Below are 17,896 nucleotides of genomic sequence, written 5' to 3'. Positions count from 1 at the left end.
GGGTAGTAACTCCAATTTGGCACATGTTGGGCCCGCATAGGCACCTATGTGGCTTAGTAAAAGGGGCCCAAAGTCCAGGCAACAAAAAAAGAAGTACCAGGAGCCTTCATAAGTGGGACAAAACATTTAATTTGCACACCATGTATCCTATATATAAAACTTGTACCATTGACCCAATGATACAAGTTTATATTGTTACGTCTGTGCTCACCTCGCCCTCTGGTGGCCAGAACCGGTGGCTGCTGTGGACCGTTACCTGTTCCAGATTTCAGCCCAGTCCAGTCCGGATCTTCTGGGCTGCCAGACTTGCTTGATTGGATTGAACCTACACAGCACCCGTAGTTTCCTGGTGATGGTTGCAGCTGAGCTCCAGGTGCTGCTGGGCTTATTAGCCATTCTGAAACCTTGCTGCTTTGCCTTTGCATTGCGTCTAAGGCCCTGGTATGTTGGTGCTTGTTGCACTTCAGCCTGAGTTTGTTTCCTTGCTCTTGTTCTTGCCTGAAGCCTTGCATGTTCTAGTTAGTCTGTGTTTAGTTTAGGGTATTGCTTATTTACTGTATTGCTTGTTTCCCAGTCCAGTGTTTTATTTGTATGTCTTTGTCTACTTCTGGGTTTATCTGTGTTTGTTCCCTGTTTCAGTGGCTGCTTGCAGCTTTCAGTTCAGTCTCCTGTGTAGATGTGTTTGTTCCCTGTTTCAGTGGCTGCTCACAGCTTTCAGTCCTGTCCTTTAGCCTATCCTTTCCCTGCCTTGCTGTCCCTGTGCTGCCTAGTTGTTAGCCAGTCCTGCCCTGTCCAGTAAGTCCTGCCGGCCACCTGAAGCCTTGAGCTCAACTCTTGGTGGAAAGTGGCCAGGTGCAGGTGAAGCCTAACTGTTTGTCAGAGATCTGCCCTGTCTCTAGCATGGGGTGGTTTTGCCTGCCACTGCCGCTCCTCGGCAGTGGCCCAAGGGCTCACAAACCCAGTTTCTAGCTTTGAAAACGTGACATATATACAGGATACACGGTGTGCAAATTAAATGTTTTGTCTTACTTGTGAAGGCTCCTGGTACTTCTTTTTTTGTTGCCTTAACAATAGACATTGTTATAACATAACTGACAAAGTCCCTCTCAAACCAGCAGAGGTCACCAAAACAATTCATAAAGAAACTTTTTGATAAGCAAATCTTTCAGCTTTAATTTTAATCAAACATTATGTAGAAGCTTATCTCAGGAAAAATTCACCATCTCATGAAAACAGCAAACATGCTGAACCATAAATATAGTATTCTGAAAGAACAACCACATCACAGAATTCTTATCATTTTCAAATACAAAAGACATAGGAGGGAGGGACTAGGGTAACTGTTTGAATCAAAACTGTCCACCAACACATGTGAGGCTTCCACCTCAGATCTAGTCTCTGTTTCTTCCTCAGCATTCTTCTTGAAGGGAGCATAAAATGCTTTATTACATGGGGTGGGAGGTAGTCTCTGGTGGAATGTAAAAGCTTTCCATCAGAAATAGAAGAAATGAAAGAGTTCTCTGGGGCCAATAGAAGATATGTCTGGAAAATGAAGCACCTGGATATTAACCTTGTTTTTCTTTTTTATTCTTACCTTTTTAAAAAATTATTTTAAACATTGTAAACAACATAGATGTTCTGATAATATAATATGCAGTATACCAAAATATATCAAACTACCAGAAACCTGCAAAATCTTTCCAGTAGCAACAACCTTTGGTAACCCAGCTCAACCTGACCCAGGCACCCCTTCCCCCTTCATTTTGGCTGTAGAGGGGGAAGGGGCAGGAGATGAAGGGTGGGGGAAGTGGACATGTATGGTGACACACACAGCTGGGAGCTGCCTAGCAGTGGCGATCCTAGCCTGCATGACACCCGGGGCGGATCGCTGATGCGCCCCCCCCCCCCCCCGGCGAAATGACACCCCCTCGGGTGCACGCCGCTGGGGGGTGCCGCGGCGCGCGCCTGTCAGCTGAGTTCGCTGACTTCGCTAACTTCGCTGCAGCTCCCTCTGCCCCGGCCGGAACAGGAAGTAACCTGTTCCGGGGCAGAGGGAGCTGCAGCGAAGTTAGCGAAGTCAGCAAACTCAGTTGACAGGTGCGCGCCGCAGCACCCCCCAGCGGCGTGCACCCGGGGCGGACCGCCCCCACCGCCCCCTCCTTGGTATGCCACTGCTGCCTAGTATTAAATATTGTTTCCATCACATATATGCTGAATTTGTAAGCTTTCTCTGAAGCACTTTCATTCTTTCAGGGGGTCTTTTACAAAGGCCCCTTAGCATTTTTATTGTGCGCTTTGCTTATTTAGACCGTCATGAAATAACAAGGATGTGTTCATGTGAAGCTGAGTATAGTGAGATTGATTCATAGGAATATATGGGCATCTCTAGCATTTAGCACACGCTAAAAATGCTAGAGACACCTTTGTAAAAGGAACCCTCAATGTTTCTAAGATGGTATGACCCAGGCTCCAGAAAGCAAAACAATTCTTGAGGTGGGGTCTAGTTAGTGATCTGTTGCCTCCTACTCCCTGCTGGTGATACCTCTCTAGGCAGTTAGTGATTTGCTTGTTTGGGAAGACTTAAGTGGGGGAAGGGGACACAGCCTCATAGACTTTCTCTTTTCCTTCACTCCTCTCCTTGGCTGTTCCCTTATGAACATTAAAACGCTTCAGTCAACCCAGAACTGTTATGTCATTATAAAAAATATGATCATGTTACCCCTCTTTTTAAAATAAAAAATTTTCTGGTTACCTATTGAACAGTGAATTATATTCAGACTTCTCACACTGATTTAAGGCGTTTTGAGCTGGAACTCTTGACTATTTGACATCCTTGACTATTCCTTATTCTCCAGTATGCTTGCTTCACTCTATCAATGACTTTCTCCTTGTACTTCCAAGTATTAAATCTGTACAACTTGAATTTGCAAGTCACCGTACCTTCTTTTTTACCACCCCTTTCTTTTGGAACTCCCTTTCTTTGACTGTCAGGACTGAATCTTCATTTAAAAACGTTAAAACTGTGCTGAAAACCTGTTTATTTCAACAAGCTTATAACCCAAACTCCTGAAAAGTATTACTGCACACGGGGCCTTCACTGACTTTTGTCCTTTTCTTTTCTTCTTTTATCATTTCCTCCCTCCCTTCCCCTTTCCCCGATCCTCCCCCTCCTTCCCCTGATACTTACAGTTTGTGTCTTTAATCCCTACTTAATATTGTATGAATGAAGTTCATCTTCTCCACTTTTAAGTTTGATTTTATATCATTGTATGTACACCGCTTAGGTCTGCTAGTTTGAGTGATTTATTAAATTTAATAAATAAATACTTTCTATGACTTGTTGTTTATTATATGAAGAACATTGCAAACTGAGGTCTTTTTCTTTTTTTATATACATCACGTGCTCTGCTTGATTTATTTTAAAAATATTTTTTGTTATTATAATTTATGTTGCTGGGTTAGCTGTTGGGTTATTTTCTGTAGCTTGAGTAGAAGAGGATTAATTTGGTTTTCTTGTTTTGAATAGCTTGTTTGCCTGCTTGTTCTTCTAGGTCCTTACTTCAAAGGAGGAGGCAAGCTAATTACAATATATTCTTTGAAGTCCCAGCACTTCTGAAGTATTAGTTTTCTCCCTGCCCACCCATCATCATCAACTACCCATCCCATCATCAATATCTTGCTATATAGACTCACTCATCAATTCAATTCAATTAGATAGATGTGGTTGCTATTGATTAAAAGGGAAATTAAGGAAGTTAAAAAGACATTTATTTATCTGTTGAGAGAACAATTAATTGTGGGGGTAATAGTCATCCTGTGGCCATAAGTGGCTTGTAAGAGGCTTTTAACTGCAAGCTGGCCTAACCCCAGTTAGTCAATGCTGGAGCATGTGTGGTTCCCAGCAATGAATATTCAGGTATGTGTGCTGATCCAGAAGTTAGCCGGGCACTAGTCAATATTTAGACTGGTGCCTGGGAAACATGGAGGGGCATAATCGAACGGGGCACCCAAGTTTTCCTGAGGGCGTCCTCGCAGGACATCCTCGCGAAGGGGCAGAGAAACCCATTTTATCGAAACAAGATGGGCGTCCATCTTTCATTTCGATATTACGGTCGGGGACGCCCAAATATCCACATTTTAGGTCAACCTTAGAGATGGTCATCCCCGGTTTTCAGCGATAATGGAAACCAAGGACACCCATCTCAGAAACAACCAAATCCAATCTAGGTCGTGGGAGCAGCCAGCATTCGTAGTGCACTGGTCCCTCTCATATGCCAGGACACCAGTCGGGCACCCTAGGGGGCACTGCAGTGGACTTTAGAAATTGCTCCCAGGTGCACAGCTCCCTTACCTTGTGTGCTGAGCCACCACCCCCCCCCCCCAAAACCCACTACCCACAACTGTACAACACTACCATAGCCCTAAGGGGTGAAGGGGGCACCTACATGTGGGTACAGTGGGTTTGTGGTAGGTTTTGGAGGGCTCAACATTTACCACCACAAGTGTAACAGGTAGGGGGGGATGGGCCTGGGTCCGCCTGCCTGAAGTGCACTGCACCCACTAAAACTGCTCCAGGGACCTACAAACTGCTGTCAGGGAGCTGGGTATGACATTTGAAGCTGACATAGAGGCTGGCAAAAAATATTTAAAAAGTTTTTTTGAGGGTGGGAGGGGCTTAGTGACCACTGGGGGAGCAAGGGGAGGTCATCCCCAGTTCCCTCCAGTGGTCATCTGGTCAGTTCAGGCACCTTTTTGTGGATTGGTCTCAAGAAAAAATGGACCAAGCAAAGTCGGCCAAGTGCTCATCAGGGACGCCCTTTTTTCCATTATCGGCCGAGGACGCCCATGTGTTAAGCACGCCCCAGTCCCGCCTTCGCTATGTTTCCAACATGCCCCCGTGAACTTTGGTTGTCCCCACGACGGAGAGCAGTTGAGGACGCCCAAAATCAGCTTTTGATTATGCTGATTTGGGCGACACCGGGACAAGGATGCCCATCTTGTGATTTGTGTCGAAATATGGGCACCCTTCTCTTTTGAAAATAGGCCTGTTAGTGTATAAAGTTAGGACAGCCTTTGTGCTATTCTAACTTGGGGGTCCTTTTAATAAGGTACGCTGAAAATTGGCCTGAGGCAGTGTAGGCACGTGTTTTGGATGCGTGCAGATCCTTTTTTCAGTAAGCCTGCAAAAAATGCCTTTTTTTATTTTTGCCGAAAATGGACGTGCGGAAAAATCAAAATTGACACGCGTTTATTTTGAGTCTGAGACCTTACCGCCAGCTAGTGACTTGGTGGTAAGGTCTCACGCATTAACTGTGGGTAATAAGTGGGAGCCCCACCCACATCACAGCCATGGTTTGTCTTTTTGAGGCCCTCCTTGCATTTACAATTCTACCTAAGGGGTCCTTTTACTAAGGTTCATAGGTGCCTACGTGCATCCAACGCATGTCAAATTGGAACTACCGCCCGGCTACCGCGTTTCCTGGGAGGTAATTCCATTTTTGACATATGTCCAAAACACGCGGTAGAAAATATTTTCTATTTTCTACCGTGTGGCGCTTAACCAGAGGTATTGGGGCCACTATCCTGATGAAGAGCACAAAAACTGGCCATGTTGGCATAGGGTCCAGTCCTGAAAACAGCCATTTAAATCTAAATGCAGAATTTCAGTATTTGAAAAGCATATATAAGAATTTAGGTCTGAAAACAAAGTGTCTAGTACAATGTTGTCTAAAAATATCTGGACAAATGAGGAGTGAGTTACTAGTGTTCTAAGAAGAATTTTAGTAATTTGAGTATCCATACAAACGATTCCCACGTTTACTAAACCGCGCTAACTTCTGCCGTGCGTTAATGCTGACACAGCCCATAGGGGAATATTAGGAATTTGAAGCAGTTCTAGATAAAAGTCAGTTGGTGTTGAACAATCTATTTCGCTGGGATTGAAATATCCTGCCTAACAGGGATCCCTAAGCTGAGCAGGAAGTAAACCACTACAATCATAAACACAAGTTTTGCACAGTATTGAGCATACTTAAAATCCTGATGGCAGAGTCTTGGGAGTTGAAGCTTAATGTTAATCTCTCCCAAGTCCTTCTGTACCGTAGATATGATCAACTGTGGCATGGAAGGATGATGTAGCGTTTCTCATTCCTGAGGAATAATGTAGCCAATAATTGTATATCTGCAAATGAGAAAATGGGCATTCTTCTCTTGTATAGCGAAGAGAGGGAGCAAAGTACAAACAAAAGTCCAAAGAGCCTCAAAAATAGGGACACAGATCTTTTAATCATACACCTTTGTAAAATAATCTTCAAAAAGACCCGACACGGGCCGTGTTTTGGCGCACAGCGCCTGCGTCAGGAGTCTATCTCAAGCAAAAAAATGGTAATTAGTAATTAAAGAGAAAGGGATATTTATCACACAAAGATTATATTTAAAAACAGAACATAATTCTAGTCTCCTGTAGAGTACAACCTTTTGCCATCATATTAGAGAGATTCCCTGTAATATTATATTAAGTACTCTCTTTTCCTTGGGATATAAAACAGAACATAATAACATGAAATTGTACTTGTAGGAGCCATAGATAAATACATGTAAAATTGAAAGCAATTATGATGCACTTATAATTTATAAATAATATGAAACAAATATAACATATAAAAATGTGTGCATTCATATAACCATAAAACTATTAAAATATTGTGTATATTGATATATATGATGATATTTAAATGACTAAAATGGCAGGCAATTGACTTATATCATTAATTTCATAATGTCTATGTTTTTTAAAAAAGGAATAAACTATGATCATACTTAAATGAAAAAAATGAACTCACCACAAGTAGCAGGGACAGTGTGCAGCAGTGTAAATCAACTCAACAAAACTATTGATGGTTGTAGGCTGCAACAACATCTATTCCTTATGAAAATACAAAACTTAATATATATTTTAAAAAATGTATAAAATAATTTACTTCAATGGTTACTGGCAATAATATCTACTTATAATGACTCATTGTAGTTGTGACGGTATAAGTTTGATGACAGGGATTGTTTATTTTGTATAAAAGTGGAGTTAGAATATGCTCATGAGTGCAACGAGACAATGTTTAATAAAGATAGTACAAACAATTATATCGCAGTTTGACGAACAGTGTAATCATATGCACATACAAGGTCTATGTTGTATATACATTCATGCCAGCCTGGGTCAATACAATAATGTAGTGCAAATGGCAGGAAAAGTAACATTTCAAATGTGACGGTATCCATGCCAATACGGGTGTTAAAGTGCATAGATAAACTGTATGTAGCAGAGTTATCGTTAATCATAAACAGTTCTATTTTAAAGAACACACAAAATGCTTATACAAACCAATCCATGAGTGGAATGAACTGCTGTTCTTTAATTTAAAGCAGCTGTTGTACTTGCACTTAAACGAACAGTATTTGTAAGCGAGTTGTCAAAGGGTATTTTAAAGCTACATTTGAGGTAAAGATTGTGTAAAAAAACTTACCTCCGTGTATAATACGCACTCCTGCAGGTGTGGAGTCCAACACATTAAAGGGATTAAATGCTACAGAATCTGATATATATACAGCCTAATGACGTCAGTGATGGCATCCATAGTTGCTGACGTTTGATGTTTTTAACTTTATGCTGTAGAAAATTAATGTTGTGAATAAAAGTGATACACACAGATTTGTATTAATAGATTTGAAAAATGTATGTATATCGGTATCAATTAACCATCGAAAAATGATGAGCATTTAGACAATGGAAGTCGTGAGTGGTGACGTAACCTCTTGTATATGTTTGAGTTTGACTACAGCGGAGAGCAATATCAATGATGGCTTGTCATATCTGAATATGTATGAGTATGAACTTAAACACGATGGGCAATTACCCTACCTTCTGGACTGCATGCAAGTTTTGGGAAATGTGAATATGTTAATAAAAATAACATCTCCTCTTATCTATGTTTGAGTTTAACTACAACAATAAAATCATAAATAATGACAAATCATGTTTATATATATATATGATATAGACCCCGACACAGGCGCTGTGCGCCAAAACACGGCCCGTGTCAGGTCTTTCTGAAAATTATTTTACAAAAGTGTATGATTAAAAGATCTGCGTCCCTGTTTTTGAGGCTCCTGGTACTTTATTTTTGTTATTTGGCATTCTTCTTTTGTATGTCATGGTTGCAGATATCCCCACGGACATCATGTCATGACATCAAGATGAATTGATGTCAAATAGGTGCCAATCGATTCAGTGCAATTCCTAGAATCAAACACAATCATATTCTATATACTGGCCTAATTTTAGCTGTAGTTTCTGGAACACACCTGGGCAGCATCTATAGATATAACTTTAGGCATGGTTTATGGAATATGCTTAGGCAGATTTTCCCTCCACATGGAATTATGTGGCAACATATATAGAATCTAATCCTTCATGTGTAAGTGTGCACATGGGGTAATTTTATAAAAATGCAACTGGCCTTGGGCTACTATTAAAAAAGCATGAGCTAAATTCAAATAATAGCAATTTTACATGAATATATTATCAAACATGCATGTAAATGCATTTATAAAATTACTCTCCAGATCTGGTTTAGTAAATAGGTCTCTAATCTGCAAAGTGATTCAATCACACAAAAAAATGACCATGTAGAATTATACTTTAAACAAACACCAAGTCATGACAAATAATAAAAATAATAAATGACATCTACATTATTTGGGAGACTGAAAGAGAATTATCATAATTATGTAGGTGACGTTAAACTCTTAATTGATTTTAAGAGCTCCACTAATGCACACGTAATGCCCATTTGGCAGAGGGAGGAGCACACTTATGTATATAAAATGCATGTTCTTGCAGACCAGACCAAACACTCACATAACCTTTCTTCTTCTTCTGCACTACTGTAGACAAATAGAAAGAAACATGTCTGCCAAGGGTGGTAGTGGTAGTAGCCAGTGCAATCAGCAGACAACATACCAACAGGATCAAGGCAATAACTCATGCCAAAACAAAAGCCAAGACTATGATCGTAAGTTGTATTTCATTATGGTGCAGTGATTGTTAATTGTCTTTGCATGTGTTTTTATTTCTCTTAAGCTATAAAAGTAATGCTTCACTTTTAAATAATTTTTTTACTGATTTGGGAGTCGAATCACACTCATTTGGGAGTCTTGGATTTAGTTTACAAGTCCAAGTTCACCTTCTCTGGTTAGCATTTACAATCTCTGGATGGAAACCTCACCATTGCTCAAACAATGACAGTGACTGTTTAGATTCAGGATGCATTTTCTGCACAGAAGGCACCATAAGTTGTGGTCTGCAGTTTGTGACAAACAATTCAATATATGATGTCTTGCATGCATGGACCAAAGTAAATATTGGGGCAAAATTTCAAGATAAATGAAGGCTCATGAAATGTTCAAGCAAACAACACAAAGCCTCACAAACTTTAATTTCTCATTCTATTCAATTCTGTATTATCAGAAACATCAACAAATGGCAAGGGTGGTGCCTGTGGAGGTCAAGTCTCTGGACGTAAGTTTTAATTCAAAATGTTTTTTTTGTCTTTAGTCACTATATAAAATATGTTGTTTCCTGTTTGGAGATGTTTACATTCATGAACTGTGATCATATTTTAATGCAAGACACAATGAGTCTGCCACTCACAGCCCAATAGCACGATATCGCACTGTTATGTGGGAAACCATAGTTCAATTCTTAATCATAGCTTCATGACCTCTGGACAGCCTGAAATTGGAATGCTACAGAGGTAGTGTTTAATGTTGTTGAATGTAAGGGGCACACCAATTATCTCTCAAACACTGAAACCTACCTTTCCAGATACAGGGTGCATGAACAGCAAATAGTAGAGAGAATTGTTGTTTCTGACTAAGCATTGTAGTAATGATGGATTTCTTAAACTGGATCATTAGAAATGCAATGGGGTGAGGTGTGAATTCTAGAAAGTTGTGAATGCTCATGACATTTTCAAGCAGAAAATATCAAATCTTTCCATTATCACATATAATTCTCTTCTATCCTGAATCATTAGAATCATCATCAACTGGCCAGGGCAGTGGCTGTGGAAACCAGGGAAGTCAGAATTCACAGAGCTCTAAGGTTGCAGTTGACTCTTGTCAACAGAAAAATCAAGTCTCTAGTCGTAAGTTTTAATTCATTGCAATGCTAGTTCCATAGAAATTATTGTATGATGTTGAGATCTTTGAATTGATGTAATTATTTATTTTTTCTGTTCTTTGGAGAATGTCTTCATGAACAGTGAAAATGTTTTAATGTAAGGAATGATTTATTTCATGTATTTATTTAGCTATTTTTCTTTTTTAAATTATACCTCATTCGATCTACAATTCTAAGGCAGGATGCAGTGAAATATTAACAAGAAGCATCTAATACTAAAATCAGACAAAAACCAAACAAATATGAATACTGTTGTCATCAGAATATATAGCACAGCTATATCAGTTATATTCAAACTATATAGTACCAAAAGGTTTTTGAAATAAATTTGTATTTTGATGCTTTTAAAAAACTACAACAGATTTAGTACTTCACAAAGATAATGGCAAAAGTTTCCACAATTTTGGACATACAACATAGAAAATAGTTCTATATACATCAAACTTTACAGAATGAAAAGAAGGAATATAAATCACATCTAGTTGACTTATCTATTCATAAGCTAGCAGCAAAAACCACTGGAGTTTTATTATAAATGATTTGAAAAATCAACATCAGGCGCCATATGCCTGGAAAAGACTTCCTGAGCCGGTACGTCAAGCTCAATCTCTGGCCGTCTTCAACTCTAAGCTAAAAGCCAACCTTTTTTATGCTGCTTTTAACTTCTAACCCTTATTGAATTGTTCAGAACCCTTATTTTATTATCTTCACTTTTAATATTCCCTTATCTCTTATGTGTCCTGTTTGTCTGTCCTAATTAGATTATAAGCTCTGTCGAGCAGGGACTTTCATTTCATGTTCAAGTGTACAGCACTGCGTACGTCTAGTAGTGCTATAGACATGATAAGTAGTAGTAGTAAATGTGTGTTGAACCCTAAATTTGATAAGGAGCCAGTATAGCTTCACCAATAACAATAGTATAATTTATTTACACTTATGATGAAAGGTTCTTAGTTTATTTTAGTGATATACGTCAAGGCCTAGGGTTGGCCCCATAATCTAGCACACTGCTTCATTGGAGAACATTATTCAGATCTTAATCCTAGTTTCATCTTCTCTAGACAGTCTGTTCACAGTTCCTGAAAGGAAGGAAGACACACTTATTATTCAAACACGGAAATGTTCAAATTCAGGGTGTAAGCATATCAGAGTGCAGAAAGAACTGTGATGTGTGGCTTTTGACTAAGCATTGCAGTTCTGATGGGTTTGTTAAACTGGATCAAGTTAAAAATGTACAGTGAGTGGGGGGGGGTGGGGCAATGTGGGCAAATTCCAAAAACATTTGAATACTCATGACATTTTTAAGCAGACATTATCAAACCTTTACAGAATCACAATACTAATTCTCTTTTATTGTGCTTCGATAGACGAATCTTCAACCAGTCAGGGCAGTGGCTGTGGAAACCAGGGCAGTCAGAGCTCACAGAGCTCTCAGGTTGCAACTGGCTCCTGTCAACAGAAAAATCAAGTCTCTGGTCGTAAGTTTTAATTCATCACATTTTCTTTAGAAACTATTAAACAATTATTGTGTGATTATTAGAGATGTTTGTATTCTTAGAATTACTCTGTTTCTGTTCCTTGATAAGATTGAGGGGGGGATTCTATGAAGTTGTGAATGCTTATGACATTTTCAAGCAGAAAATATCAAACCTTCATTAAAATCAGACAAAAATCAAACAAACATAAATATAAATTCTGTTGCTATCAGGTTATATAGCACAGCTATGTAAGTTATATTCAATCTATGTAGTACCAAAAGCTTTTTTAAATAAAATTATATATTTTGATGCTTTTCAAATCCTGCAACAGATTTAGTACTTCACAAATGTAAAGGCAAAAGTTTCCACAATTTTGGACATACAACATAGAAAATAGTTCTATATAATCAAACTTTACAGAATTTAAAGGAGTATAAATCAGTTCTAGTTGGCTTATATATTCATATGCTAACTGCAAAAAACACTGGGGATTTATTATTAATGATTTGAAAAATCAACAATAGAAATTTATATTGGACCCTAAATTTGATAAGAAGCAACTGTAGCTTCACCAATAACAATAGTATAATTTATTTACAGTTATAATAAAAGGTTCTTAGTTTATTTTAGTGATATACTTCATGGCCTAGGGTTGGCCCCAGAACCTAGTAGCCTGGTAGCACACAGCGAAAAAGGAGAAAATAATTCAGATCTTAATCCTAGTTTCATGTTCTCGATAGCCTAGTCACAGCTCCTGAAAGGAAGGGAGACACATCTATCAATCAAACACGGAAACTTAATTTTCATATTCAGGGTGTATTCCTATCAGAGTGCACAGAGAATTGTGATGTGTGGCTTCTGGCTAAGCATTGCAGTTATGATGAGTTTGTTAAACTGGATTAAGTTAAAAATATACATGGGGGGGGGGGGGCAATATGGGCAAATTACAAAAACATTTGAATACTCATGACATTTTTAAGCAGACATTATCAAACCTTTACAGAATCACACTTCCAATTCTCTTTTTTTCTGCATCACTAGAAACATCTTCAACTGGTCAGGGCAGTAGCTGTGGAAACCAGGGCAGTCAAAGTTCACACAACTCTCAGGTTGCAGTTGGCTCCTGTCAACAGAAAAACCAAGTCTCTGGCCGTAAGTTTTAACTCATTACAATAGCTTCTCCCTGGAAACTATTTTACAATTAAAGTGTGATTTTTAGAGGTGCTGTTCTGTGGAGAAGATTGCATTCATGAATAGTGAAAATGTTTTAATGAAAAAAATTGACAATAAAAATGTAATTTGAGTTAAGATGAAGGGTTTCTTTCTAGAGATATGTCATGACCGAGGGTTGCTCCCATAATCTAGTGGCATGGTAACAGAATGCAATGTGGGAGATCACAGTTCAGTTGTCAATCTTAGTTTCACCCTCTGTGGACATCCTGGACATGGAATGCTGCAGAGGCAGAGTTTACGATTCCTGCAAGGGAGACTCACTTATCACTTAAATACTGAAACCTACTAACTAATTCTAGTTGCATGCTCAAGTTTGTGACTATTATACAAAGTTGTGCATGCAAGTTTTAGAATGTGTAGTTGCACATGTAGCTTATTTAGCTTACATGCTGCTAATTGGCGTTAATGACAAATTATTGGCTATAATTTGTATTAATTGGCACTAATTGCCAGCAATAAAAAGTTGCACACATAAATACCCCTAGTCGGTATTCTATAAATTGTGCCTGTAAACTCCAGAGAATGCGACTGCAAGGGGACATAGACCTGAAAAGAGCATGGACTGCTCAGTGGCATATCCTGTGTTTTGCATGTGGGTTATAGAATACCTGCATTTACACACTGAACTGTACACAGTTAGGCTCGATTATTTGCAATAACTGGAGTAAGTGCTCGTGCCTAAGATTAGACTAGTAACTGCAGACTTACGTGGAGGGGCATAATCAAACGGGGATGACCATCTCTAAGGGCGCCCATCTATAAGGACATCCCGGCGAAGGGACAGGGAAACCTGTATTATTGAAACAAGATGGGCGTCCCTCTTTTGTTTCGATAATATGGTCAGGGACGCTCGAATCTCAACATTTAGGTCGACCTTAGAGATGGTCATCCTTAAGTCGTTCTTAGAGATGGTCATCCCTGGTTTTCGGCGATAATGGAAACCAAGGACACCCATCTCAGAAACGACCAAAGCCAAGCCATTTGGTCATGGGAAGAGCCAGCATTAGTAGTGCACTGGTCTCCCCTCACATGCCAGGACACCAACCGGGCACCCTAAGGGGCACTGCAGTGGACTTCATAAATTGTTCCCAGGTGCATAGCTCCCTTACCTTCGGTGCTGATCCCCCCAACCCCCCCCCTAAAAAAAACTCACTCCCCAAAACTGTGCAACACTACCATGGTCCTAAGGAGTGAAGGGCGCACCTATATGTGGGTACAGTGGGTTTCGGGTGGGTTTTGAAGGGCTCCCCATTTACTACCAGAAGTGTAACAGATGGCGGGGATGGGCCTGGGTCCGCCTGCCTGAAGTGTACTGCACCCACTAAAACTGCTCCAGGGACCTGCATACTGCTGTCAGGGAGCTGGGTATGACATTTGAGGCTGGCATAGAGGCTGGCAAAAAAAAAAGTTAAAGTTTTTTTTAGGGTGGGAGGGGGTTGGTGACCACTGGGGGAGTAAGGGGAGGTCATCCCCGATTCCCTCTGGTGGTCATCTGGTCAGTTCAGACACCTTTTTGAGGCTAACTCGTGAAATAAAATGGACCAAGTAAAGTCGGCCAAGTGCTCGTCAGGGATGCCCTTCTTTTTTTTCATTATCGGCCGAGGACATCCATCTGTTAAGCACGCCCCAGTCCCACCTTCGCTATGCCTCTGACATGCCCCCGTGAATTTTGGTTGTCCCCACAACAAAAAGCAGTTGAGGATACCCAAAATCTGCTTTCGATTATGCTGATTTGGGCGACCCTGAGAGAAGGACGCCCATCTCCCGATTTGTGTCGAAAGATGGGCATCCTTCTCTTTCGAAAATAAGCCTGCTAGTATTCTATAATAGCATTTGAGCACAATCAGTGTTTAGCATTCCAGCAGCTAACTTTAGATGACCTTTGGATAATTACCCCCACAGGCACACACACACACACACACACACACACACACACACACACACACACACACTGTCCATAAACATACAAATTCATACGTCTAATTCTTTTCTATTCTTAATCATTAGAAACATCTTCAACTGTCCAGGGCAGTGGCTTTGGAAACCAATTGAGTAAGAGCTCACAAAGGGGTCCTTTTACTAAGCCACTGTAACAAGTGGCTTGTGATAGTGTAGGCGAGGGTTTTGGTTTTCAGTGCACGTACCAAAAATGCCTTTTTTTGCCAAAAATGGACGTACAGCAAAATCAAAATTGCTGCACGTCCATTTTGGGTGTCAGTCCTTACCACCAACCATAGACCTAGCGGTAAGTAATCTGTGCAGTAACGCCCTACTCGAATCAGATGCCATTTGGTGCACATCTGAAAATAAAATATATTTTCAAGATGCACATAGAGGAGACGCGCCAGAAATGAAATTAACGAAAGAGGCACGTGGTACTCGGGTGGTAAGTTCATTTTGGCACGCGTTTGGCATGCGTAGAGTCTTACTCGGCTTAGTAAAAGGGGCCCAGAGTCAAGTCTCTAGTCGTAAATTTTAATTCATTATCATTTTTTCCCTTAATAGGATCCAGTTAGAGCTCCCTAATTAACTATGGAAATCTACTGCAGGCTATTTGCCACTTTAATGAAGGACCAACATTAGAAAATCCTGGTTTCTCCCCACTGCATACTATGTAAAATTTTGCATCTCCATGTATTTTATTCACGCAATAAGCCACTGTAAACACAAATGTCAGCAAAATGTAATAAAAGGCATCATTTTGGTTTTTGTTGTCATTAATAGAGTAAATTATTCCAAAATAATCAAGCTCCTAATTCTGCTCAATTAGAAACAGCAACAACTGGCCAGGGCAGTTCCTGTGGAAACCAGTCCAGTCAGAGCTCTCAGGTTGTAGTTAACAACTCCTGCCAACAGAAAGGTCAAGTCTCTGGTCGTAAGTTTAATTCATTATAATATTATTCATTCAAAGCTTTTTAAAAACTGCTGTGTGTCTAGAATTACTGGCATTCAGAGAAATTTAAAGTTCTAAGGGTTTGGAATTTTCATGTGGTTTAGTTTTCAATTTCATTTATGGGAATTTTAGTTTAGTTTTATTTTATTTTTATTGAAATTTAACGTTTCTCAATCAGAATAATCTTTTGATAGAAAACATTAAAGATAATAAATCAAAATGAAGAACTATCATTCTATAAAGTTATACTACTAGTGCTTATCAGTGCACAAATGAGAGATAGAAGGAGACCCAAAATTTCAATATATAAAACTTCAATTAATTCACTATCTTAATTAAATATTAATATATACATATCCATACCTATTCTCCACCCCAACACATTTCTTCCCCCCAAAATACAAAAACTTCTATACTGTGCACTATTTACTAACACCTGGGGCTAATTATACACTAGCAAGTCTTAATGGTAGCCCATATTGATAACTCCCCCACTAAGTTGCAAAAGGAATCACTGTGTATGTTCAAATACCTTTATTGCGGTGCATGCACTCCATTTTATCTTTTTAAACATTTCTTTACATTGAAAGCTTGCCCTCCCATGCTTAAATAGGGCAGCTTGAAGCAGCATAAATCAAAAAAACAACGCAACAGAAATTTACTAAAACATACTAAAATGCACAGAAGCATCAGAAATAATCAGTTTGAACAGACTGAGGAACACCAACCAATTTTACAGATATGTAAACAGCAGGACTCTTGCATACTTGTTTCTGGTAGGCTCTACTTTAATAACAGTTATAGATGGAAGTTAAAATGGTATAACATTTCCTGATAATTGCTATATTGAAGCTGAAAAGATTAAAATATCACAAGAGCTCTCTTCTTACTCTGTTGCATTTTAGAATCAAACTCATCTTCCACGGTTGGAGGACAGTGTGGCCAGACTTCACAGAACTCACAGAATGGATCTAATAATTCATCCCAAAACAATGGCCAAGGTAATGATCTGAAGTTGTATTTCCTAATAACAAGAATAATAGTTTTATAAACAGTTTAAAAATGCAGAAGTTCTTTAAAACTTCCTTTATTTTTTAAATGTGATGATAACAGTTTTCATGATTTACACTGTACTTTTAATAATTTGGCCCTGGCCTAGTGAAGGCCCTCATTTTGTTTATATCTATAACAATAACCTGCCCAATTTGAGGGCAATTCTATAATTCTGCACCAATAATTGGATGCCTACTCTATAAAGACATCTACTTTCCTTTATTGCATATTAACCATTACCATAACAGGGTAGATATGTGCAAATGTGCTTAGGTGAATACTTATGCCAGCCATTGAACTGGTGTAATTACTTGCACCTAAATAATAAAAATATGAAATTAACTTATAGTATTCTGTTATGTATGTAACTGTGAGTCTTACCCATGATTTGCACAAAAACACCCAAGTGTATCTCATCTGTTAAAAACATATACACATATTTACAGAATAGGTGGAATTGTGGCACATATGTGCTTTCCCCCAAATTCTATATATGATGCCTTCAGTTATGTGACCTAATTTGGTCACACAGCCAGATTGTATACACAACTTAATTCATTAGCAGTCCAATTAGCAACGATAATTTGTGCTTAACAGCCAATTAACGGCACTAACCAGCTTGAACGAGAATTTGCACACGCAACTTTCTAAGTGTATTCTATATTTCAGTGTGTGTAAATTCTAATGCACACAGTCGAAAAGGGGGCAAGACCATGAGTGTGGAATGGGCAGGTTGTGGGCTTCCAAAAACCTATGCCCTATATTGTGAAATACACCCAATCTGTGCCTAACTTAGGGGCCATTTTACAAAGGTGATCCAAAAAGTGGTCTGCGGTAGTGCGGGTGCATTTTTCCACTGTATCTGGAAAAAAGGGGGTTTTGGGGCCAGGAAAAGGACGTGCGGCAAAATTTAAACCAGAGTGCTTCTATTTATGACCTGAGTCCTTAATGTCACCCATTGACTTAGCAGTATGGGCTCATATGTATGGTAACTATCCT

At 39.3% G+C, this 17,896-nt stretch overlaps 1 protein-coding gene across 3 annotated transcripts in view; it reads left to right on the top strand.

The window, feature by feature from the left end:
- The first annotated feature begins 416 nt into the window (after positions 1–416).
- Positions 417–17,896, top strand: part of LOC115470294 (hornerin-like) — a 47,690-nt gene continuing 30,210 nt past the window's right edge. Inside the window, exons 1-6 of one of the 3 annotated variants that reach the window (XM_030203333.1) lie at positions 417–441; positions 8,950–9,071; positions 9,527–9,577; positions 10,095–10,205; positions 11,608–11,718; positions 12,760–12,870. In XM_030203333.1, the coding sequence (XP_030059193.1) occupies positions 8,966–9,071; positions 9,527–9,577; positions 10,095–10,205; positions 11,608–11,718; positions 12,760–12,870 (490 nt within the window). In that variant the 5' untranslated portion in view covers positions 417–441; positions 8,950–8,965. Of the gene's footprint in view, positions 442–8,922; positions 9,072–9,526; positions 9,578–10,094; positions 10,206–11,607; positions 11,719–12,759; positions 12,871–17,896 lie in introns of those variants that run through there. The other 2 variants (XM_030203335.1, XM_030203334.1) reach the window with 2 other exon arrangements.

The sequence above is a fragment of the Microcaecilia unicolor genome, chromosome 5 (genome assembly GCF_901765095.1).
Source record: "Microcaecilia unicolor chromosome 5, aMicUni1.1, whole genome shotgun sequence".
NCBI classification, from domain to species: domain Eukaryota; kingdom Metazoa; phylum Chordata; class Amphibia; order Gymnophiona; family Siphonopidae; genus Microcaecilia; species Microcaecilia unicolor.
Note: the sequence above shows the minus strand (reverse complement) of the source record. Positions and strands in the feature narration are given on the sequence as shown.